At 39.2% G+C, this 27131-nt stretch overlaps 1 protein-coding gene across 1 annotated transcript in view; it reads left to right on the top strand.

Annotated features, from left to right (window-relative positions):
* Nucleotides 1–26403, top strand: part of khdrbs3 (KH domain containing, RNA binding, signal transduction associated 3) — a 129400-nt gene extending 102997 nt beyond the window's left edge. The window contains exons 7-9 of the mRNA XM_031743465.2: nt 7778–7860; nt 21792–21844; nt 25238–26403. Of these exons, the coding sequence (XP_031599325.1) occupies nt 7778–7860; nt 21792–21844; nt 25238–25329 (228 nt within the window). The 3' untranslated portion in view covers nt 25330–26403. The remainder of the gene's footprint in view (nt 1–7777; nt 7861–21791; nt 21845–25237) is intronic.
* The last annotated feature ends 728 nt before the right edge of the window (nt 26404–27131 follow it).

Genomic DNA, 27131 nt, shown 5'->3' with positions numbered 1-27131 from the left:
ACACCTTTTGTTGCGTTTCTTCCTTCTCTTTAGCACAGGCCACGGCGTGCGTGCACTTTCTGGGAAAAGTTCGTAGAGCGAGGGCTGCACGTCGCTGAACTCATTTGGATTTCGTACAGACTGCTTGGAATAAATCCAGCGCCGGAGTGTCAGTGGCATCCTATCTGTTACAGTGGTATTGTAGAGCACAGTGCCGCGGCTGTGATACGCCTGTTGTAACATGCAGTGCCAGACCCTCTGTTAGTCCTCAGTGGCCTCAGAGGCCAGTCCTTATCTTTTGACAACACGCCTCTCAGCCATCCACTAGCATTCAAATGAAAGACTCACTTAGGAGCTGTTCTCTCTCCCCCCTATCTGTCTCTGCACCCCACCCCCGGCCCCCTTCAACCTCTCACTGTCACACTAATCCTGTTTAGCGCTGGAAACACAGCACCGTTGCAGTATTGTCGCACTATTGTGCTCTGGAAGGTATTTCGAGTAAATGGTATATCAGTACAGACACATCAGATATTATAATCGCTTCACTAAAACCATCATCACAGTCTGTGCTCCATTTTTAAAAAGACGCCGGTGAAAAGAATCATTTTAAATGTGCCACTGTGATTTATAAACCAGGCATGTTTCTCCTCTCAGCCTTCTTGTAACTCAATTATAGAGTAGCTGCTCTAATAAATGGCAATAACATGCCATTGTTAAAGTTTAATGTGGCCCTTAATACCAGTCAGCGTTGTCCAATGTGAGTGGACAGCACCTAGATAGAGTCACCAGTGAGACGAGATGAGGACTTAGCAGTAAGGGCTTGTGCTGAAGCCTAATTAAAGTGTCTACCAGCGCTGCACCCACGGTGCTTGGTCTGCATCTGCTATGGTTAAAGAGGGCTTTGCATCATGGACCATATAGAACAATAGACGTTTTGAAATCTCTGCTTGTAAATTTGAACCCTCCCACACTGGATTGTGGAACTTTGTTTATACCAGAGGAAGCTAAGTCATCAGCTAATGCTAGCAAGATTGTTAGCAGTCTCATTAGCCCTGTGGTTGCATTACCTGCTAATTAGAGGTAAATAATAGACTAATACAGTACTACAGCTTCAGTCATCAAGCCACATCAAGCTGTATTACATTTGTAGTTATGGTTTGTAATAGTGTTGAGTTGGAGATTTTGACATGAGATCCTATGCGGATTGACTCATTATGGAGCCAGCCTCATGGTAAATGGACTGATTCTTATATAGCGCTTTTCTACTCTCCCACAGTACTCAAAGCACTCTGTACAACATGCCACATTCACCCATTCACACTGCCTTCTATGCTTTTAAGTGCTTACTAACTACCATATTCATACTCCGATGGATGCAACTTGGGGTTAATATCTTGCCTAAGCAGATTTGGCATGCAGACTAGAGGGAGCCAGGGATCGAACCACGTACCTTCCGATCAGTAGATGACCTTCTCTATCTCCTGAGCTCATGTGGCCATTGCCATACCATACCACCTTTTCTATCAAGTGCTTTAACATAAAACCAGCGTTTACAAGGTGCTGTACATATATGAATAGCATAAACAGAAAATACAATCAAACGTGTTAAAAATAGAAAATTAGAAGAAATAGAGTCAACCTCATTAGAGAAACAGTTTTTGGCAGTTCTGCTTCTGTTTGTTGTTTGTTTGATTTTTTTTAAAGCAGATTCTGTTTTGCCACAGGGTATTGCCATCTTACTAGTAGGCGTAACAGCAGAAATGTCAGTCACTGTGGATTTTTATCAAAATATTTTTAACCCTGTAAACTAGAATTGTTTTTCACAATAACACACAGGGTTTCTTAATAAATTCAGTTCAGTTTTATTAATCAAGCCCTAATTTTACTGCCATATCTCGGGTAACTCTGGATTGTAAAGTAAACCCTTCCTATTATGAAGAAACAATTGCCAGTTATGTGAAACACGAACAACGAAGACGTTACATATTACATGAATTCATACGAGAGAACCATTCAAATTAAAATAACACCACCGCCTATTTTATTATTTTTATATTCACTATGTTTTTATTCATTATTCTTAAAAAAAAGGCTAATCTGTAACATGGATGTGTCTTTTTCTGGTAACAGGTGAATGAAATTGTAACCTGCTTTTAATAGAAGCCTGGCACAAATAAATTTCATCTTGTCTTCTAATGTTATACTTATTTTGTATAAGAAAATTGATATGTATTGCTGCTACTCATAGAAATAATGGCATGGGAAAGCCACATGATATGAAATCAATACAGAACACACATAAAAAGGGATAAAGTTATCCCTGTAGGAATATTGCACAAATATAGTACACAGAGTTTGACGTGAGGAGCTAAAAAAAAAGTAGTGCTTTCTTTTTTCTTTTTTCTTTTTAGTATTAAGGCCATTTCCTTGCAGTCTAATGCTACTCTAATAGAACCCACAAAGTGCATTTGTGAGGTGAGGTCTATTTGTTTTTTTGTAGTAAATTTTCTGAATGACAATGCAGCATCAGCAGAGTACGGAGGCTACTGGTTGCTGATGAGGAGGAAAACTACTCTTTAACTCTCGATTACAGAACCCCCCTGCTGCCTTCATAGCACAGGAACAGAATAATTTTTCTATTAAGATCTTCACATTAAATTAATATTCCTCTTACTGAAGGAAATTGAATTCAACAATGCAATTTAAAAACAAATAAAACTGGGTATTGGAGGGGAGTAGGAGAGTCATCTCCCTGGTTACATGACCGCTGGTTGGTCTCAGCAGTGAACTGGAGCTTGTACTATAGATGTGCCATTGCATGGGTTTCCATGGGCGAGCAGCTTCATGTCAAGCCTTACATCACAAAATAGGATGGCGTGATTTAATGCACACTACCACTGGACTCTAGAACAAATTGTGCTTCATTATCTGGCAGTCTGAGATCGTTACCTGCATGACGCCATTGTGCCAGGTCTGTTTGGTGGAGGAGGGATAATGCTATGGGGTTGTTTACCCCGCCTAGCTCAGCGAAGGGGATAATTAATACTTCAGCTTACTATGATATTTTGCACAATTTTTATACTCTCAACTCTGCACGAACATTTTGGAGAAGGTCCTTTCCTGTTCCAGCATAAATGTGCTCCAGTGTACAAACCAGGGTCCATATAAAGACAATGTTGGATGACTTTGGATGTGGAAGGACTTGACTAGCCTGCACTGTGCCCTGACCTCAACCCCATCGAACACCTTTGGGATGAACTAGAATGGAGATTGCAAGCCAGGCCGTCTCATTCAACATCAGTGTCTGTGCTCACAAATGCTCTTTAGGAGATTTCCTGCAGACACACCCCAAAACCTTGCAGAAAGCCTTCCCAGAAGAGTGGAAACTGTTGGTGCTGCAAAATGTATCATACATCTTCATGTGGATGATATTCGTAGGTGGCCCAGTACTTTTGTCCATATAGAGTATCAGTGACTTAGGCTGGTAGACTTTCTCCGGCCCACACAGCTCATTATTTTTAATTAGCCATACCTTTTCAGTACAGGTACTTCATGATGTCGCTCTGTGTCATTAACTATCGAGCTTTAAACACAGCCAGATGTCTGATGTGGTATTTTTCCACATCATTTTATGCAACTCTACAGCCAAGTAGCAAAGACACATTCCTTGCTAATTTCATTAACTTTGCTTTCCTTTATACACCAGCTAATTGGTTTTAGTTTGAGACACGGAAAAGTTAAGATTGATTTTTTTCACTGCATTAAATGTTGTAACTCACTGGGTATATTTGGAAACCGACTGTGTATGTTTGCTCTGTCTAGCAGAAAAGTGTTAGGTTTAAGTGTAATTCAAATAACTAAATTATCTCCTGTGAATGATCTTATTTGACAGCTGAGTCCTTCTAAGGATTCTCGTCATTCAATATTCAAGACCACCCTTGTTTATTCCAGCCTGATAAAGTGACCTTAAACAAGAGTCAACTTTTAAATACATTGAAATGGGATGTTCTCAGAGTAATGAGACAAAACCAGACGTCGTTCTGACAAAAACAGCAACATTATTTTAAATTCAAATGGGAAGACATTTATAGCCACACACAATCTTTCCAGTCGTCTATTAGTTAACGCTGTTTCAGCTTCAAACACTTGAGTTGTGGCTTTTCCATTTCTTTTTAATACATTTAAATATTCTATGATTAAAGATTCATAGATGATGTTAGGAACCTGATGCTTGAGTTCATGGATGGAAAAAGTAGGTTGCTATGGAGAAAAGCATCACCAACTTAATGAAGCCTAATATAAGATAGCTGCTCCTTTCCTCACCTTGACTGATGCAATGTAATAAACCACCGAGCCAGATAAAGTCATGTAGTGTTCAGAATGGAAAGGTACTACTAGTCTTAATTCTAGAAAAATCAGTTGCTGTCATTTGTTCTCATCAGATTTTTTTAAACGTGGTTAATATTTCCAATATTAAAAATGTCAGCAATTAGTATTTTCACCATTGCTCAATGGTTAGTATTCTAACATTAAACAATGTTTCAACATTAAATTTATGGCATTTTGGCATGAAGCACCAAGCATCTTGGGTGAAAAATGAAACTTAATGACCACTAGATGCTAGTTTTAAAAACTGAGAGATTTTTTTTTAGACTCGGGACACAAAAAAATGAGTATTTTTTTCTCCTAAAAACAATATAAATTTTCCATTTCGGTGCTCTGAGCAGGTGAAACTCCTGTGAAAAGAGGTGGACATTAACCCAACCTTAACCCTAGGTTGCCAATAAAATGTTAACAGTTAAATATTCACGTCAGTTTTATTCTACCTTGCGTTTGTCAGCCTGATCCTTTTATTGCCACTGTTTTTCGGGTTTCAGGCAGAGGGAAAGCCTTCAGTTTCCTCTGCCTGTTGAAAAGTGGTTTTAATTACGTAGCTTTTGACAAAATTGCACTGCCTTTTGAGAGCCTCTGCTTTTGAAGTGGGTTCAAGAGGGTTCATATTGTAGAAAGTACAGTTATTGACTAAATTTAGCCTTCGCATTAGTGTGAAGAACTGTTGATGTTGCAAAAGCGTTTGTAACTGTAGAATTAGAAATGTCAGAAGGGACTTTAATTCCCTAAAGCTGCCTCAAGATAAATAGAAAAGAATTCACAAAGACCGAAATCAACAATTTTCCCACGTGAACACCAGTAACATAGTACCTTTAAAATACTACAGTCATTCAAAGTGGTTTGCAACATAAAATTAAAAAGGAAAAAAGCAACAATAATAATAATAATAATGATAATAACAATAATATCAATAAAAATAACAAAAATAAAAACAACAATAATACCAATTATGGTACAGCTCTCTGGTGGTTTCATTTCTGGGTTCCTGCTATGGGGAGTGTAGTGGCTAAATGCATTATCAGCCTGTTTAGTTCCAGATCTGGGAACTACTAGGTAACCAGATGTTGCAGAGTTTAGAGACCTACCTGGTTTGTATCCATCTCACATATTTAGACCCCAATCCATTTAAAGATTTTTAAACATCAATTATACTTACTGGAAACCAATACAGGGAACTGACAACTGGAGTCATTTTTGTTACAATTCTAGCAGCAGCATTCTGAACTAACTGTAGCTGTCTAATAGTCTTTTTAGGGAGAGCATTGCAGTAGCTTTTCTTTATAAGAAATAAACAGAGAGAACCATCAACAAGGTTCAGGATCTCAGAGCTCAGCTAAACTGTTGAAAGTAGTTTTAAGAAAACACATGGGAAGGTCCCAGGATTAAGATGGAGCACTATTTGTTTAAGGGTTTTGTGGTCAATGGTACTAAACTCTGACATTCAAGCTTCAGTTAATCTACGTGTTAATGTTACGTTAGTTCAATTAATGGCTGACAGAGTATAAGAGGTATTTGTACTGATACTTTCTCTTGAAAACAGGGAGAAACTGATTACACTTTCTGGTTGAGACCAAGTCTTGTGGTATAAGTCTGGAGCACAGGACTGTGTGGCTCTACATAACTCAAAGTTTTAGATGTGAAAATTCAATTCAATTTTAATAATAATAATAATAATACATTTTATTTATAGGCACCTTTAACACCCTCAAGGTCACCTTACAATAGCACAAGAACAATAGCAACAATACAATATAATAAAACATGGCAAAATAAAATTTAGGCATAAGGTAAATAAGAAAATAAGAAAAAACAAGCAATTTTAAATTCAATTTTATTTATATAGTGCCAAATCACAAGAACAGTCGCCTCAAGACACTTTATATTGTAAGGCAGACCCTACAGTAATACAAAAAGTATTTTAAAGCTGTGTGTAAAAATGTCATAGTCATTCTGAAGCTTGCTTTTCCTTTATTTACATTCAGAAGTATCTTCCTGTTTGCCCGATTCAATTATGACAGGTGCAATATCGTCAAAGATCCTGAGTTTCAGAGTTAAACTGATCAGGCTGGTCTTCCACAGACTAGCTGTGGCTGTCACAAATAAAATACCAGCATTTTCATTTAAATACATGTTTTAGTTGTAGGTCTTGCCTTGTTTCCTAGGTTGATCAGCTCATTAAAAAACACAAAAATTAATAAAACATTAACAAAAATAATACTAAGGCCAATTAGCGATCAGTAAATCTAGTGTATTACCATGAATGTGGGTGTTATGGGTTACCTGCTGTACCAAATCAAACAAAGCAATAAGTTATTTTAGTTTGCTGTCAGGAGGACTGCCAATATGAAGATTAAAATTACCAGTTATTGTCTTAAAACGTCACCCAGTTGGATGACCAAGAAGTTTCCGCATACTCCTATCCAGCAGATTCCTAAAATCCAGCTGACATAATTCACCACAGACTAAGAAAACAACTGCCTATCTCGTACTTTACCCAGAGACAGGGAAGTCTTACTACATCTGAGTTGGCTTTGTTATATGTCACATGTAGTTCCTTCACTTTGCTTCTGAAGGATTAAACATAAAAGAGTCAATTCAAATGCTGTCATTTGGCAAATGCATGTTTCTAATCAGGAATTAAGTTTTTAATAATAACGTGGATGTGATGAGCATTTTCTTCTGGTGCTGAATCTTACAGACATTCGTTTCAAGCATGCAAATAAGGGGCAGATGGAATTAGCCAAGAAGTGTGTGGGGGATGAGAGATGTGTCGCTAGGGGTCGACGCCTTTTGTGGAACATAAGTCCCATTTATCCCAAATTAGGACGGGTGCGGCACTGGTTCGCTTTGATGTTCCTCTTGGCGGGGGCCTGGGTAGAGTGAGGGGGTGGGAGGGGTGCAGATTGCTGGAGTATAAACAGATGTTCAAGGCTCATCCTTTGAGGTGGTGATGAAACATACCCACAGCAAGTCTTTGCATCCCACTGTCAGTTAGTTGACACAGGGACAAGGGCAGGGCTGCAGTTGCTACTCTAATAGTCCTGCATATGTACTTCCAACAGCAGCAGATGAAGCTTTTTGACCTATATATGTGCTGAAAGCTTTGATGTATTGCATTGCAAAAAAGTTGTCTTTAGTAAGAGATACGACTTAACGACATTCGGATGCTGTTGTTAACCCGCATTAGAAAGGTATCGAACCGCAAGTTAAACAAACAGCACAACACAGACGAATATATTAATCATACTATATGTTTTCTTAACGTCATCGCTCCACATTTCAGCAGGTGTGATGTTGAACAGCTTGTCATATCAACATCCTGTTAATGTCAAAATGTTTTCTGGATTTTTTTTTCTGTGTTGAGCTTCATCTAACTGGGTAAATTTTGTCTACTTTTTTACTACAGGAATACGACGACGGCTACGGGACAGCTTATGATGACCAAGGATATGAATCGTATGACAACAATTACAGTAATCAAGGACAAAAGTAAGTTCGACTTTTTACCAAAAGAGTCACGAGTATTACACATTTATTCCACGGATTTATGGGTAAATGTGGAATATACGACTGTTTTAATACATGAGGCACCTAGTACTTTATTGAGATAATGTATGACAATATATTATCACAGTGTAATACACCATGACTATCCTGTAAGCTGGAAGCAGTCCTCAGGAGCAGCGGTCCCCAATCCCCGGGCCACGGACCGGTACCGGTTCGGGAGTTGTTTGGTACCGGGCCGTGAGAGTTGAGGCTCTGGTGTGAAATTTATGGTTTTCAGGGTTTTTATCACTAACTCGGTTTCCCTGGGTCTTTGTAGTTGTGTGTCTTATTTTGAAAGAATTATTTACGTGTTACCATAGCGACCAGAGAGCATTAAGGGTCAGAGAGGAGGATGTTACTCTAATGTTGTTGGCGCATTTCAGGAGGACGCTGCTAATAAAGTTACACAATTACACAGTGAATCTGCATTTATTATTATCTACTGTCATTCTATTTTGTTGTATTTATCCGTGACACCTTAAAGACCGGTCTGTGAAAATGTTGTCTGACATTAAAGCGGTCTGTGGCGCAAGGTTGGGGACCGCTGCTCAGAAGCATCTCCTAAATAAGAGACCCCAAGTTTAGAGCAGAATCGAGTTTGGCATTAATGTTTGTTGTCATTGTTATAATAATAATAAACACAAAACTGAGAACATGAAACAGCCATGGGTTAAAAATGTAAACATAAAAACGGAGCGGCCGCTCTTTTCAGTCTAATTTTCAGTTAACCTGTCCGTCCACCCTGACCTCCTCCCTTTGGGGACTTCATAGTGTTCTTTCTGCGTCGCCTCAGTTTGTCATTTGCTCCAGAGAAAACTGCTGTTACCCCCAGATGGTGCTGTCACAGTGACTGGCTTGTAAAAATTGAGAATACAATGTAAGAACTCATGTATTTATGCTAACAGTGGAACAAATGCTGCTGTTGGAGATGGTGGAAATCAAAGGCAGTAAATATTGGACATTAGACATAAACAGATTTCTAAATACCCACAATCTCTCTTTTTCTGCTGGATGTATATTTAAGCAAAACAATCGCAAAACTTTTTTTGCCAAAAAAACCCAAAATCTAAACAAAACGTTCCCCACCACTCAACAAACTGTGCCAAAAATCCAATTCATAACTAATATGACCCATCCAGAGTGAGTAATAGGAACAACACTGCATTTGGCAATAGGGTAAAACTTTAACACAGCACAATGCAACAGCATTTTTCAAAATGACCATAAAGCTCAAACACCCCTTTTAAATGGCTGCACGAACAAACTGAATGCTACAGCATGTCTTTTATGCAGCTTGAGTTCATGCCAGGGCAGAAACTTGAAAATGACATTTATCTTAACAGCCTGAGTGAGTGCACTGAATTAAAAAGCAGTTAATATGCAACGAGTTGTATTTACATCTCTTGAAGGATTAAATGCAAGTTATGACTGCGTTACACAAAGGCAGCAAGTTCAGTACTTTCTGGGCGTTTGGCCTTAAGTATGGAACGAGGATATGAGCTAACAATGAGATTTTGAAGTCTTGTGGGTTGAGAGCAGCTGGATTATGGTGTGCATGCTGTTAGGAGTCGTTTATGCTGTTCTGCCCTGTTTGAAACTCAGAAGAATGCTTGCTGCTAATGAAGCCTTTTGTGAGGTGTGAAATGTTTTCACTGACCTTTGAGTCGTCCTTTGCAATATTCTCAGAAAACACACAATGTCCCGCTTCAACTTAAAAAATACAATTAGGCAGGTGTTGAAGATTTAATATGTCTGGGCCTGGTTGTTAGTAAGAAACTAATCTTTGAATCTAAGAGCTTAAAATAAACCTCTCTTCACAGCCTCAGTGACGTAACCACAGTTTGCTCCGAGGAATTCATTCTGGCTCATTGTGATAAACATATTATCTATGCTTTAATCATCCTTAAAAAATATCAGGCAAAAGGTGCATTTCCCTCAATGTGTCACTGCGGAATAAACAGTCTTTGTGGCATGCTGCTCCATTTAACATAGGGTCCTGAACAGCTAAATGTAGAATATTGATTTTCTTACATCCAGGCAGCTATCACACTCTCCAAGCCACACAAGGTCAAAGGCTTTCACTTTGGTCTTCCACTGTATTTTATCAGCGCACAATGCACTACATTTATGTAGGCCTGCCTGTGCCACTTCAAAGAAAGAATGATTGTTGCCACATTTAGGGTGTCAAAAATTGGATTGAATTGGCGGCAGCTGGGGCAAAAAAGGAAATCAGTCAGAGAGAACAAAAACAGCATTATTCTGTCTCCTGGCTTTTGTGAGGAGGGTGGTCGATGTTTTCTTTTGTAGAGGTGTCAGGATGTATGTCACCTCGGCTTCATCCATCTTTTGTGCCATCGCTCTTTTTTTCTCTCTTTTTTCCTTCGTCTTTTTTTTTGTTCTCACGCATAGTCTGTCTCCGGCTCACACCGACTGCCGTTCGGAGCTTGAAATGTTGGCGGTTGGGTGTACACATGCTTGCCGGGGGAAGCGCTGGTCCGCCTCAGGAGTCTGAGGCTATTTGTTTTAAAAGCAGCCGCGTGAATAATAGTGGGGGTGTTTTGGTGGCAGCACAGGAGGGAAAAAATGGAGTCCATCAAGTAGAGGCTGGAGGCTGGGCGGACTCTGAGATTTTCATGTCTGTTATCTGGAGGGAGACGAAGCAGCTAATAGGGCTCAGACACAGAAGCCTTTGCCTCCAGAGACAGCTGATGCACTTACTTCCTCTCTTATTTGTTTGTCCTGTGCCCTGGATGTGGATCACAAGTTACTGCAGGCTGACATTGTGCGTGTATGAAACAGAAGCCTCATGCAGGGCCTGGGATAAGTGGTCCTGTGCAGATCAAATTTTCATTGTTTGTCCATAAACACAGGATATAATTCGTAGCATGCCCTCTTTGTTTGTCCTTTGTTTACTCTGACAGGAAGTATATTTAGAACTACGTTCATACCTTTAAAAAAAAACCCCAGCAATCTATTTGTTACCTTTAATTGCCGCTTTAAAACATGCAACAGAACGCTGTCCCATAACTCTGTTGTCACAGTTACAATCCTGTTTAGCTTTGTGATAGACAAAGGTGCATTATTTTCACCTTGAGGAGAGTCATAGCTGGTTCCAGCTGCAGCAGGACCTTGTGGAGTGTGTGTGTGTGTGTGTGTGTGTGTGTGTGTGTGTGTGTGTGTGTGTGTGGACAAGAAGTCTCCTAACAATGTTTCTCACAGCCTAAGGAGCTCCCAGTCACCAATCTGAGCCCCGATTGCATGGCAGGATTTCAGCTGCCGGAGGATAACAAGCAGAACAATTTACAGTCTCTCTGTCATGGTATTACCCGATGGCCTTATGCTAGAAACAGGGCTGCCATTTGTGAACACATAAGGAAAGAAAGAGGAGGCTGCTGATTTTAAACTGATTGCGATGCAGCATCAGATACCTTTATTAACTTGAAATGTTTTTGTGCAGTGAATGCAATAAATGTTGCTGATCAGTTTTGTTCTTATAATATCTTATCCTATAAGACTTCATCTTACTTACACCTATTGATTCGGCCGAGTCGAAACGCATTACATTGATTTATACCACTATTATACACACAAAACAAAGCACTCATTCCTCTTTCTTCTTTTAGATTCTGAAACAGCTTCCTCTCCTGTCAAACACTCACTGATTAAACCATCTTTCCTACTAAATTATAAGTTGTTTAAATATTTTTGGGGTCTTAATTTTCAACAGAATAAGAAACCGCATTTGGGCATGTTTCCCTGCTTTCTAAAATTATGTAGATTAAATGTTTACTTGAAAATTGCTAGTTGGAACCCTGCGGCTATGTAATAATCCACATTCTTCAAAGTGCCCTATAGGCGGCCCCCATATAATTTCAGACTGTTCTAATACATCCATCCATTCACATTCCTGTTTCCTTGCTAGCAGTTTTCTACTTTGCCTGATGCATTGCCACATTTCTCAGTGCATTACCACCACAAACTACCACTCAGTTCAATGTTTGATTAGCTAATGCTTTCTCACGGATATGCACAAACTGGAAACTTTTGAACATTATCATCAAACTGAACTTCAAAAAGAAGAATTAGTTGATTTAGTGGTGCTAAAAGGTGTTTTATTTTAATATATATATTTGTAACTGATATTAAACCATGCATTTATATTTGCAAGTTTGTCTGAAGTTCCACTGAAGTGGAAAAAAGTAAAGCAGGAATGTCTTGTGGATTGTAATCTCTATTTCTGAGTGTTTTGATCTGGAAACAGTTGGCTAATATTTGAGGAATTACATTAAATAAAACCCGATTTGAATTTCAACAAGAGCATAGATGGTAGTATAAGTTTAGCTTCTAGGGTAAGTTTGTTAAAGCCGTAACTAAGCAGTTTTTATCAGATTAGTACATTAAGATAGTGTTTCAAAATATCTTCTTATAAAAGTGTCCGGAGGTGTTTTATAAAGGCTTTAAAGTTACAAAACTCAAAAGTGGTTAAAAACTCTATAATTTTTTGATTGTCCCTTTAACTAAATCCAAGATGATAACAGGGATTTCCTTAAAAATATTCAGGTATGTATATTTATTCAGGAATATTTTTATATGTCCTCTGAAAGTAACAAAGAAAAACAGCTACAGGTCTTAACAGAGTGGGAGGAACTGTGAAATCTTTAGGATTAATACTTGAAAAATGACAAAAAATTTTAATGGGTTTAATTTTGTAATTAGTTTGCTGTGGTTATTTACCTAACTAACTGTTACAGGGCTCATCAACTATATGTTTCTGCTTCGGATTGTTCAAGTAAAAAAAATCTGCACACAGTGGCTTTAACATTATGCTTAAATGCAGAATGCTGACACATTTTACATCTCTGTGTGACATCGCCCCGCAGTGATAGAGATCTTAACATTCTGTGCCGTGTTTAACTTGCATGAAAGTGTTCTACCACACATTACTGTCTACAAAGGCAAAAAAGAATGTAGCCACTGACAAATGAAACAAGACAACCTGTGTAACTGTACTGTACACTCTGTGTCATACAGAACAGCCAGAACTGAGTAATTTAGACATAATTAAATTTGAAAGGCAAATAAGGCGCTCGCAACCTTAAGACATAAGACTTGAGCTAAAAAGCTGTTTTTAGATGCCCTGAAGACATTTCACGACATTTACATCTTTCAGGAGCGAGCTGACGCCTGGGGGAACCTCACAAAACGCTACCTCAGCATGACAGCCGTGGCAGTCGGTCCGCAAGCTCCCAGATCACAGCCTCCTCTTACCGTGTTTATACAACACAGAGCAGCGAGCTATCATCATTTTTTGGAGAGGCAGCTTTATCTCTGGAGAGTCATTGAAAACTGCAGCACTCTGCTACCAATCAAGCTGTACGGTCAAGGAGGCTGAAGGGGGGGAGTACTTGTGAGGAGAGGGTCTTTAATTTTATTAGTGGAGAGGAGGGCACGTCTCTGTAGGGAAATGAGGAGGATGACAGCTGTGGCACAGCGCTGGCTGGACACTTGGAGAGGTCATGGTGAGGTGATTTCATGCAGCTCGGGTGTGATCAAAGTATTCTTTCACATGCGGCACCTCGGAGACTTTCTCCTGCTGACACCTCGCACCTTCCCTTGCACCTTGCTTTAGTATGCTACATTGTAGGATGGATCCGGAAGCCAGTGGGCACAAGGATAGATCTGTGACAATGCTTTAAAGGGCAGACGCATCCCAGAGGAGCAACAGCAAGCCTTAGACAAGAGACGGGCAGGATCTGGAACACAGAAAAGTGGCTCATTTTTCTAAGTTTCACAGTACTACTTAAAAAATAACCCCAAAACAATCTGCATCACCAACATGCACAGTGGATGTTGACCCTCCCCTAGCCCCCACAATGTCCAAGATTTGATTAAAGACTTGAGCTGAGCATTTTCTCGTCAGTGCTGGGCAAGTTTGAAAGTGAAAAACAAGTGACTGCGTGGTCACACGGTAGCAACTTGTTAATTACCTCATATACAAGCGTTACCGTACCGCAGCAATTTCCTAATGTTGTAAACCTGCTCAACATTTGGCAATAAAACCCTTTCTGATTCTGATTCTGATACCTGCCCTAAAGTGTACCCTGCTTTAGCGCCCTTCCAATAATACTGATAGGGACTCATCAGAAAAGTGTTTAGTGACTGCATTGTTTAAGCAAACTAAAAACTTGTTTTCTGTAGACTTTTATACAGCTTATCTTTTTCTGGCTTTTAGAAGGGATGCAGGTTGAATTAGGCATGGGCATTACTTTCCAGAGCCATCCGTAGTCCATAAACTGTCTTATCCCACTAACAATGCATCTGACACATAGGAAGAGATTGGGGTGGGTAAGAAAAGTATAGTTTTGTTTTATTGTTACTCATTTGCTATTGTGGATATAATCCAGTGGCAAAAATAGCTAAAAAAAAAACAGATATCAGGGGTGCACATTCGTTTATCTGTTGTGTAACATCAGTTTTGTTGCCCTTTTATCTGGGATCAAGTTTCCTAAATGTGTAATGTGAGTTTGTGCTCATTTAAATGGTTTAAAGAAGCTAGAGGATTTTTAAAACGATTAGGTATTTATTAAATTGAGAATTTCTCTGTTTTGCTTGCAAAAGTGAGAATGAATGAACAACAAAAATATTGGTACTGACCACGTTTTTAGCATTGTTATCAACCCAGAATTTCACAATTGTTTCATAGTTATTGTGAACCATGAATGCCTGAACAGAAAATATTTGACCTCAGTAAATAATATGACAGGGTGGGGCTAGGTTTCACAGTGGTTTCACCTGAAACCTTGGCTGATTGCGACCCACACCCTTTTTCACACCTTGGCTCGAGTGATTACGTAGAGGTCCATGACCCTCTTGGGGACTCTCCCATAGAGCTTAAAATCTGGGACTCTCCACCAATTGCTCTTAGAACTGAAGAAGCTTCTTGGTTGAGAGGTGAAACGTCTTCAAGTCCAGACGCTTTTCTTTCCGAGCTCCTTAAGACTACGATGACCTGGATGACTGAGAACCTTCACAGACAACAGAAAATAAAAGTAATCTGCTGTTTATTGTTGAGTTACTTTAGCCTAGAACAGAGAGGTGGTCTGATCGACCGTCGTTGCCTTTCCTAGAGCCGCGCTAATAGCACAACTAAAACTGATAGGAAGTAAAGTATTTTTAAAGGTCGTACATTTCCAGCTAAAGGGCGCTAACACAGCTCTGGACCATCTGCTGTCACTGGGCCATAATTGAGCATCTATGGCAACTGGTGCCCAGAGTTTCTGTTCTGTGTTTGAATCAGGCATTAGTCCCACCCCACCGGAGAGAGAATTTGGCAGGTGTCTCGTTATTTAACCTCATTATTCAGTAGTTTTACCATTTTAGTGGAATTTCTTTTCTGTACTTTTCCTGTAACACGGGAGAACCACGAGCTGACAACTCAAGCTTAGCAACTCGTGCATTCGCAAAGGCCCCGAATGATATGCATGTCAGCAGCCACTTGGTCTCGCCTACAGTCTTTACAGTGTCTTTAACTGCATGGAGTGACTCAATGTGTTTGATCATTCAGCCTTCGTCATTGCTACCGCTTTGATGTCTGCGTGTTGTGTCAGAGGCCTCAGGCAGACAGTTAGTAAAACAGGAAAACTTGTGTTTTCTGTTTTTTTTATTCTTAGTACAGATTGGCTGCCTTAGCTGTCTGCTTCTGAAACGCCTGTGGTGGCGTCACAGATGCTGGGTACCTAATGCTTTTTTTAAGGTAGGCAGCTTGTCAAGATAAGTGACAGGTGCTGGTGTGGGAATTACACCTTCTGAGGGAAAGGAGGGTGGGATTTACAGTACTCTGTGTCTCAGGACCAAAACTCACATGTTGTAAATTTAATGCTCCATAAATAAGACAAAGTCTTTCACAGAGTCCAGATGCTCAGAATGCAACATTCAAAACATGCTGAATTTTAAAGAATACGGTGCCTGACTTGACTGGAGCAGTGTTTCCCTTGGAGGAGGATTTCTTGTAGTTTCCAAAAAAGAGGCAAGCTCGAAAGAAGACTTAGTTGGAAAGTCAAATCTTTGCCGTAGGCCATTTTGTCCCTCTTTGTGACTCTGCGGCAGGGGGTCAGCAGCGGAGATAGCTTTGCAATCAGTCACCACGCTGAGCAATCACCAGTGTATCCATAACGAAGGTTTTCATTTGAAATTATGTGAGCCTCATTTCATACAAAATGGTGGGGGGAAAAAAGGTTGTTCCGCTTTCTTTTTGCCCGTCTTATTTTCATTGTCATGTTGTCTGTGGAAATCACTCAGCCGGTATAATCAGCGCATTCAGCGTGGGACATTTTTCATCAGCGTTTTACTTTTCAGCCTTGTGCCAAGAATGAATGAAAAACATGATTACACGGGGAGCATCAAGGAAGCACTTTTTGCTTTAGAAGTCCCAGTCATGATCAGTTAAAGTGTGCAATATGCAGGAACTAGGCTAACCTCTCCACATCACAGGCAGCCTCTCTCCACATCAGACCGCTCCGTATTATCTGTACAGCCCCTTGTAATGTCCTACTAGATTTCCTCAAATTTATCACAGCGGACTGGAAGACTAATGGCGATGGAAGAAAACAAAGTCCACAAGGGACGTGTACTACATCATTCAGATTTAACACTGCCATCTGTTTCATAGTGCCCAGGAACAGCAACATCAGTGCTTAAGATGAAGCATTTACAGAGATGACAGATGTGAAGAGGAGAGGAAGGGTCTTTACCAGTGGAAACGCAGGCCTAGATTCAGATGCCTGATCAATGAGACACAAAGAGACACACTTATCTAATAGGTGTTGTTTTTGCCTCTCAGGGTTCATGCTTGTGCTTCAGACAGATGGGCTCTTTCTTTCCTTCTTTCTTTCCTGCTTTTCAGGGCAGCGAAGTTTGGGGACACACAAAGCAGCAGACGCCTTCTGCTAATGAATGTCAAATCAAAAGCTGTCCTATTAAGAAAGTCAAAGCACTTTTACACCTATGACAGGGTGATATCTCGACTGAGATCCACCCCAGGTACTTCATCTCATGCTTGTGTTAATGCCTCCAGTGTGTGCGTCTGACTGTGTCAGCGATGGTAAATTTATACTGTGTAGATATATCAATGTATACAGTACATTGAACTAAATCGTATTCTGTGAAACATATATATAATAGAATAGAATAAAAAGGAAAATGTATAATCTATAACTTTGTTTAGTGCTCGCTGCATTTTGGGCTGAACTGCATTTAACAGGCGAGTGCAAAGAGGTGGTGAAGGAGTTGATAGCAGTTAGGGCTCTGCCATATCATATCATCTGCAATAATACCAGTACAAATTTTTATGTGACGGAAAAATTAAAAATGTCATATAGCTGTTAAATTTGCAGTATGTAAATGTACCTAAAAAGGAGCAACTTTAACAGCCTCCAATAAAGTAAAGTAGAAAATATGCAAGAAAACTAAAGGTAGAAACAACAAACCCGTTTCAGCACTTGAGGCAAACATAGGAAAACAAACCGAGCATCATCTGCTCCAGTCGCTAACTGTACTCCATATGATAGAAGGATTGAACGGTGGATAATAATTCCTGGTTCAGTTACACGGTGGAAAAGCAGAGCTTTAAGCAGCTGGTGAAAAACCTCGACCTAAGTCACAACATCCCAGGTAGAAAATATCTTTCACTTTTTTCATGTGACACCATTGTGCATGCTCCTGATGAGTTTTAAATTTAAGTTTGTTATAATTGTTTCAATAGAGTCACACTATTGAATACTACTGACTGCAGAAAACCAGGATAGAGAACGCCACTCATTTACCTACACTTATAAATTCCAGACATCAATAAATGTTCAGTATTTTTTTTTCTGTTATCACACATTTTTATGAGATATTGCAATATAATTTTGAGGATATATCACCCAACCTTAGTTACAGGACAAAAGCATATGAAGCAAACAAATGTTGATGGACAAAGCAGAGAAGAGTGGGCCAGAGTGTGTGACCGAACATGTGGAGAACTGGCTGTGCAGAGCAGCAGGGTAACCATAGCTGACCTCAGCGGCAAGTCCAGAGTGTCGAGGACTCATCTAAGCAAATAAAGAGAGAAATGTGGAGCAGAGCAGCTAAATCAGATGGGTTTCAGGCCTGAGGAACAGAGCTGGAGGGCTGAATACTGAGGCGGAGCAGTGTTAATGATGGATGGAGTGAGGCTGCAGGTCCGGTGGCAGAGGTGGACAAGAGATGAACTTTAACGGTTCTATTTTTACAACCTTTAATTTATTAAAACGTGTTTCTCACTTTGTTGTAATTTTGACAAGGAGCAGTTTAGTCTGTTTCAGAGGTGGGAGCTCTGTTTTTATTTTTCATTTTAGCAATTCTGTTATCCAAAATTAATTTTCAACCTTCAGATAATTTTCTTCCTCTATAATTATTAAATTATTTCGATATGTTAGGTTTTGTGTCTGAATTCTAAGATATGTTTTACAATCCGCAGTGAAATCATTGGAATCATCTGTAAAAAAAAAATACTAAAAACACTCCTAAAACATAATCTTAAATACTAATGCCATTTTCTTTGCATGGGCCAGCCAGTAAGAACAAAGATGATTTAAAGAATAGAGTGCTTAAATTCCTTGTTTTAGATAGGTGGATCAACTGAGTGGCAAAAAGGCCCAACGAGGGCTATTTAGAATAATGATTCAAACCAAGCTTCTCTGATAGAGTACAATTTTTTTAAACATGGGCTTAGAAATGAGTTTAATCGGTCCAGTTTAATGAAAAATGTTTAATGCGCTGCAGGGCATCAAAGGAGTGTTTGGCCTCATAAAGGTGAATTGTTTTTTGTTTTGTTTTTATCTTTGACCTTCACGATGCATTTTAGGACTCTGGCCAATATAACTGAGGAGAGACAGTAACTAAGGAGAGAAGTTGTGTAGCAATATCGACAAAATGTCACCTCAGAAATTAGAGGCGCCTAACAGCTCCTGTTGTACTGCTCTCCTTTGTGCACAGAGCAGGTCTGCACTGGCAGCTTCCAGCGAAGCAGGTCCTTTTAAAGGTGCTTTCCACTATTAGCTACAAAGAGAGTTGAAGAGTTAAATGAAAAAGTGTGTGTGTGTGTATATATATATATATATATATATACATACACATATACATATATGTATATGTCTTAGGTCACATATTTTTGTTTAGTTTTAGTTGTGTTATGTGGCATCTTGGTTTTTATATTTTTTATTGCTTAATGTGACCTGGCTATACATGAAGGCTCAAAATAACCCAGTATTTTACATCCTAAACAATAAGTCTGCAAGCACCAGGGAATTTAGACAAATTGATTTTCTCTCAGTCATAAAATGATGTATATTTTGATAGCAGCCTCTCTGGAACACATTTTAGCATAGAGTAAAATCTAATTACTGGGTTGCCTGTCAAGTCTTGTCTCAGGATACACAGCATGACAAGCCAAAAAAAATGCATTCCGTTGTCTCCGCGTCTTCTCCCTCTTGGTAGATATTCCCGTGACTTGACATCCATGGCGGATGTGTGGTGGCGCCTCAGCCACGAGGGCTAGCTGCAAACCCTGGCGGCTGGCCTCGCTTCTCAAAGGAAGACAAGATTGGTGCTGGGGAACTGCCTTGTTTGCCTCTGCTGGCTTAGCATTGTTTATAGCTGAATAATGAAGTGTTTAAAATTTATGTTAAGCCTTACTTAAGGCACAACTCCCTTTAGGGAGCTGTCTCATGTCCCGTTGAGCCACTTCAGTGCTCTTAAAATGATGCTTTTCTGCATACAGGACAGTCATTTTGTTGCAGGAAAAATATAAAGGGCCAATCAGATTGGATATTTTACTACTATTACTAGTTGACTGGGCATTGTTGCAACACTCCTTTGCTAGGAGGCACTATAAATACTAGTTGGTTAACTAATCCAGCACATGGCTGCTCTCATTTCGCTCTGTGACAGAAAATTGTATAGATTTAGGAATCCACTAATAAACAAAGGATGAAAAAAATTAGTTATCGTATGTAAGGATGTTATGGAAAAGTTAAAAATGAATTTTGGATAATGTGTCGTCGTTATATCTAAATAAAAAAGTAGAAAACACAAATCACTCATAACCAGTCATAGGCTACATTTTTAGATTGGCCACACAGTTATTAGTTACGTACATAGACCAGTGTGCAGCTCTTCACGTCGTCAGTTGAAACCCATCTGATTCTGCTGCCCTTCACCCTTCACTTACTCAGATCAATGTTACCTTAAAGCGCCTTGAGGTGACTGTTGTTGTGATTTGACACTATGTAAATAAAGTTGGATTAAATTGAATTGAATTGATTAATTTTCCAAACCAGATCATCTCATTTTGCAGTGAAAACAATTACTGAAGTAATTTTTTTTTTTACTTTGATTTGATTGCTTTTAGGTGTCAATGCTTATATTAATATCTTTTAAAATCCAAAACACTGCAAAGTTCACTCTCATGTATAAACCCATTTTAGGAAAAGTTGCAAAATAAGATAGTGTGGGGTTTATTTGAACAGTTCTATAATTTTAAATGCTAAACATGGTAAAATGACCCCTTAAATGATGTGCTGTTAGTGGCCTGTTAAGGACCTGGTCATCCTGGGTGACATCACTGTGGCTTTTGCATACAGTCCAAGTGTGCTGCTAGTAATGCTTTCATGCTAACTGGATAACTTGCTAGCATCATTTAAATGACAACATTTAGTAAAGATTTAGCATCCAGCAGCGCATTAACTTAATCCCTCTCTAAAGTGCATGGAGATAAAGTTTCATTTTCTACAAATTGGATTGCATGAAAGATGCTTTATATAATCACAAAAATCATTTAGTTTGAATTTCTTCTACGAGGCTGTATTTTATTTTAGGAAAGAACAACTTATTAATTAGAGCAATGCAAAGGGTTGTGTCTTCAGTTTTATTCAAAGATTTATTGAGTTAATATTTGACTTTATGCTTTTGTTAAGTAGATACCGCGCAGTGAAAGCAGACTAAATGTCAGGAACCCGACGTTCTTGAATTCTGCCAACTTTGGTGTAATGTGATTCAACCTCCTGGACCGTGGCTTTTTTAGTTAATGCCACAAAAAGCTTCCCCAGTACAGTAACAAGAGTAAAATGAGAATTTGTTATTTCCACTCTGGTGTGTCATTACTGTCACCTCTTTGCCCTCACCAGTCAGACGGTGTTGATGTGGTGTGTTGGTGCTTTGGCTGGTGCTTTCAGCTCTCTAATCTGGAGAGCAGAGAGGTGCTGCTGTCGCTGACAGACTGAGTGACAGGCAGGCGGAGAGGACCCAGCTGTGATGGCTGGTGTCGGCTCAGTGGCAGCCTTATGATGAATTGCCTCTCTTGAATGATAGCGCTGTTACTGAATGATACTGACGCAGGATTGTTCTGTCAGCATCTCACTGGCACCCGCAAATAAATAAATAAATAAATAAACAAGAAATAAACCGCCGTGCAACTTGCCTCCCCATCTTTTTATTTTTCATTAAAGTTGCCACCTCTCATAGATCTCCATATGCAGTGATATGAAACTGGAAGCTTGTGGAGAAAATTGCTTTACAGAACCGCAAATGTGGTCCAACTTTTGAGTGATTGAAAGCTGCCTCTTGTTTGCTCTTTGTTTTTTGTTTTTTTACTTTCATTTCCAACCGAGTACATATATGTAAAAAAAACCAAAACCTTTACTCTCGCTGCTCGAATTAGACATGATTGCACTGCGATGAACGTGACTTTGATGTCCTACACTTGTGGGAAAAATAAGCTGCTCTCTGTTTCTTTGCTGATAATTGTATTGTTTTCCTCATGCTGACATTCACCTTTGTTTTCTGTGTTTTTACAGCTCAGATGACTACTACGAATACGGACACAGTGGGGAATCATATGATTCATACGGTGAGTTACAGACCTCTTTTTTGTATTTTTACTCTCTTCATAATATTTTTTGTTTCATTTATCAGAACAATGTCAATTTCCTTTACCTGACTCTGTCCTGCTGGCTTCAGCTCAGTTGCCACACCACCCAGAAAATCCTGTGCCCTAAAGATGAGAAAACTTTGAATTGTAAATTGTATCGAATTCTAATAAGTCAGACCTTCCAGACTTCATTTGGAGAATTAGGCGATGACAATGGACCAAACAGCACTAAATGTAATTTTTAATGTTATGTTCTTCTCTTACAGGAAATATTACACAAATTTTACATTTTTAGCCTCTAGAACTAACCAAAAATGCTCCAAGATTGATTCCCGTACTTCTGAAGAGAAAATGTATCAAAAACAGACAGTGTAAGAAGCTCCTATTAGAATTGCAAAGCCAACTGCTGTCATAAAAATATACAGAACAATTATTAATAACCAACCAACTTCTCAAAAGACTTTTTTTCCACTTCAAAACTGTTGAGAACATAATATATATATGTGCAAATTAAAGTCATAATAAAACACTAGCTAGCACCATATGTTAAGAAGCATCAATTAATATGTAACAATGCAATAATAAATATTCATAACATTTTGAAACTCAGAAAAAGTATTATTTATGCGGGTAAAGTTATCCGTGAGTTCAAAAATCTGTTTTGTTTTTTTTAGATTGAGCAAGCAAAGAGGACAAAAGACATTGTAACAATAAAAAATACAGCAAAGACAAAACAGGTATTGATACAATTATTATAGACATTTGTAACATTAGATTGTAGTTCAAAGTCTTCAGTTAAAATAGTTCATAATAGCAGAGTCCCAGTTATTGGGAGATCCTTAACAACAAGCATTACAAAGACTCACTTTTTACTAAATTCATTGTTTTCTATAAATCTGCTCCAGTAAACATGATCTTCTATCACTCTCACTCAAACATGTTTGAGCATATATGGCTATATGAACCATGTGTCACCAAGGTTATTATAGTTACCTCAAAATGCTTAAAGCTAAAACAAGGTGGTAAAATATTTTTAATTAACTGCAGCCAAAAAAGAGAATATTATGAGAAACTGAAAAGATTTTGTGAACTTACAAAACTATCCAGCCGTCCTCTTCCGCTTGTCCTTATCAGAGTCATCTACCAGAGGGTGAGAGGCGGGATAGACCTGGGTGAGGTTCCCAATCTGATGCAAACAAAACTAATGAGAAAACAAAAAAACTCTACCTGTCTGCACCACCTTTAACTACACCTATAAAACACCAGCTACTGTTAGCAGGGTTACTGTGCAACTGTGTTTGGTTTCTGTGTGTACTTCATACAGTGCCAGCCGAGTTGTTAGCTTAGGAGATAACGCTGGATTTGGGGTACTTAAATGTTCAACAACAGTAACTTTAACTGAAAACGCTGCAGTGCAAAGAAGGGAGCTGACCTGGGAACGGATTGTGTTTATACATACATGTTTTACAGCTCTGAAAAGAGGGAAATGACAGATGCTGCACTGGCAGATTACTTGCTACTGTGCTGGCATTATGAAGAAAGCAGATTAAATGAAAGCCTGTTACATATTACATTGTGTTTCATGGAAGAAATGTCTTTGAGTAAGTCAACATGGCTTGTTTAGATTGTGTTGTGTGCTGGCATGAAGTAGAGATGCAAACAAATTCAAGAAAATCAAAAATAACACACTAGTTTAGGCGTTGGGGAATAAATATGTTCGTTTAAACATTCTGGATAAAAAAATGTGGCTTATGAAAAAGTGATGGGTGGGTCCAGCAGCTTCTTAGCAGGCTAAAATTCGGTATACAAAGATTCTTTCATGACCTCGATGGGATCATACAGTATTTATCTTTGATCCCTGCACTTCCATCTGCCCAGTCACTGAAGTTTCACCAACATTTCTAATTAACTGAAGTATGTGTGATGTTTGTGCCACAGTAACATCTGTCTCTGCAGTCACCTCAGCAGAACTTGAAAATGTCGCTCTCGGCTTTACAGCCTCTGAAAAGAGCCGCCAATAACTCCGACCGCAGCAAAGTTCAGACAAATCTCAGATAATGTTCAGCAATCCTGTGTCAGCTTTTGACAAGATACAGTGAGAAATGGGCCAAGGTCACGTCTCCTGCAAAGTACATTTCAGTGATAGCAGGGCTAATACATGCTACTGTACCGTGAAGGTCGATCCTTCTTTTATTATGTATGTGCAGCCTTTGTGTGTACCTGTAAATACACAAGTCTGGTTGTGCTGTGTTTAATGTCAGTCTGTCAATTCCTCACGGTCTGGGTGAAAAGATGAAAACACTGTGTTGATACCAAGGTGTGTCTGCTTTAATTTAGCTTCTCTTGAAAGCTTCTAAAAGAGTATTCACTGTGCACTTTACCAAGGCCAGTCAAACAGTTTTATTAGTGACTGACTGCAAACAGATGACCAACTTTTTAATTACTGAAATGTATCATTTATATGTGTTGTAGAGATTCACCTTATGCTGCATATTTTTTGTGTTTTAAAGCAGAATAAGACTTTGCTGGGAGTTTGTGACTTCTTAATTAGGCAAAGCAAATGGATTGTAAACTCATATCTTTTCATTTTTGGCAATAAGTCAAAGTTTTTTAAAACTTTCCCAACTTTTCTGACCACACGAGTGGAAGAACTAAGCACCTCCTGCTCATTAGAGTGTTTCCTACCATCGTATGAAACTGAAAAACAGGAGGGGGGGAGTGCTGCGGCACACTGAAAAGAGGACGACAGTTCAAAGGCAACAGATAAACAGAGTTGATGTGCATCCATGTTCTCAAAACACAAGGTTACCTTGGTGTGTTTCTTCAAAGTGACTGTCAGTGGAGGGGTGACAGGTTTAATTAAGGGGTATTGGCTATGTGCTGCCAACAGTGAGCCTTTACACAGAAGAAAAAAAATCCCTTTGTGAGCCTCAGCTCTAGGGAAGTCTCAGTGCTGGCTGGAGATCAGACAAAGGGTGCCATCGATACTGGCACTTTCACATTGACAGTACCAGCGGGTGAACTGGGCTGATTTGGGCTAATGGTAATTGTGACCTTTTTTGCTAGGAGCCACTAAACGGGCTCTTTTCAAGTAGCTATTTGATCCTCTTATTCAATTATCTGTGATGAATACTTCCAGGTGAAAGTCAAGCTTCTTGGTGCGAGTCGCTGTTTGTGCTCGCAGCATGAAACTGCTTTTTGTTTTCACCAGCAGCATCGATACCAGACACCCAGAGCACGGCTAACTTTGTGCTGTAATAATTTCATGGAAGGGAGCATATTTACAGTATTTGCATAGAGCTTGAAATTGATTTAAGTGCGACGCCTCTGTAATCACTCCACATCTGTTTCTTTCCTTTTCTTCTTAATCAGGTCAGGAAGAGTGGGCAAACAATCGCGGCAAGGCTCCGTCAGCACGAACAACCAAGGGAGTGTACAGAGATCAGCCATACTCAAGATATTGAACTGTTTATACAACCCGCACCTGAGTCCTCATGGCTGTTTCAACCCCAAGTAATGGATTTTTTATGGACGCTCCCACCTTTTTAGAATTGAAAACATAAACCGCAAAAAAATAATCCAAACCAAACGGTGACCATAGCAAGACACTGAATGAGACAAAAACGTGGAATGCCCCTGATTCTAAAAAGATACTCCCACTGGATAAAAAGTGTGAAGCAATTTAGGTAATCTATCCTTTCCCCCTAGGAGAAATCGACTGGACAATAAGATTAAGAAAAAAGCTTCATAGTACATTAAGTTTCTCTCTCAGCTATGTGATTATGAAGAATGACATTGTATCAAGCTATTTAACTTGGTAATGATTAGCGAGCCACTGTAAGGTGTTCGATACAATGTTTCTACACAGCTGCCAGTGCGACTTAATTTATCACCCTCTATTCTTTAGACCTTCAACTGCGTGGTTGATCTCTTAAAAATGTAGTAGCTTAGTTCTAGGAAAGTGCAGTTCTGTAGATATTTTCTCTGAGGGGTAATCGGTGAAATTGTGTCCCTTGTAAATGATTTACAAACTGAAAAAAAAGACAAAAAAAAACATCCTGTATACATATTGTATTGCTGTTTCCTCCTCTTTTTTTGTAAAATAATAGTTATTTAGTGTTAAAGGGCTTATAAAAGCATGGTGTGTAACTGTGGATATTGTCAGCTGTTTTATTCTGAAAAGCCTGTGTAGTTGTGTTCATTGATTATGCCCCCCAAACGTCCACTTAAGTACATCTATAAATAGCTGCGCATACTCTATGTACACTGCACAACCAGAGCTGCAAAACAGTCCAGGAGCTTTTTAATGTTTGTGGATTCTTTTTAATTTTTTTTTTTAGATGATCTAAGTAAGTCATTTTGGTGTCATTTTTTTAACTTTTTAACAATATACTTCTCTGACTGTGTAGGCATAACAATGAGTTTTAAGGTGCTCAGTCACATGCTGGTGAATTGGCAGTCATTTCCATCTAGAGATTTGTTCACTATATTGATTTTAAGCTTATGTAAGCCCTTTAATATTTTCCTCTTTGTTGATGCTAAATAAACATTTTGAAAGAAAACACTTGTGTCAAAGAGAATAATTATGAACTCATTAAAAAGCGTTATAATTTAAACTAAAAAAAAACAGCAACACGCGTGCAATATTTACAACCACACGCAAGCCTTTTAATGTAGTAAGCCGCAGTGATTATCAGCGTAAAGTCAAATATCGGCATAGGCAAGATGAACTTCCAAAAAAATACATACAAATAGTGGATACAGCTGTTTGTGACCTAGCAGATGACCTTGGTGATCGGATAACAACAGTTTCCTATTTGTATTCGAACTCCGTGCGCTGCTTTTCGTAGGAAATCTCTCCGACTGAGATTTAGGGGATTTAGCGATAACGGCATCGGCGCTCTTGAAAATCTATCCGCTCTGTTTGCTCACATAATTCGCTGGGAAGCAAGCGCTGATCGCGTCAAGCATCATCAGTAAACACACATTAACTTTCTGGGTGTTTACCCTTACAGAAATGGCTCATAGGACCGCATCAAACAGAAAAAGAAAGAAAGACTCCTTGACCTCCCACAGGGGTCAGGTGTGTGGTTAAGGGGAGGAGGTGGAGGGTGTTGGTGGGGGAGGGGGGGTTCTCTCTCTCTCTCTCTCTCTCTCTCTCTCTCTTTCCCTCTCTCTTCTTGTTTTGCTCTTTCTGTTCTCCTCTGGTCATGTGACCCCTTTCCCAGTCATATAAAGAGCCTGCCTCTGCCCCGTCCATTAAAGA

This window comes from Oreochromis aureus, linkage group 22 (assembly GCF_013358895.1).
Source record: "Oreochromis aureus strain Israel breed Guangdong linkage group 22, ZZ_aureus, whole genome shotgun sequence".
Taxonomy (NCBI): Eukaryota; Metazoa; Chordata; class Actinopteri; order Cichliformes; family Cichlidae; genus Oreochromis; species Oreochromis aureus.
This window is presented reverse-complemented; position numbering and strand designations above follow the sequence as displayed.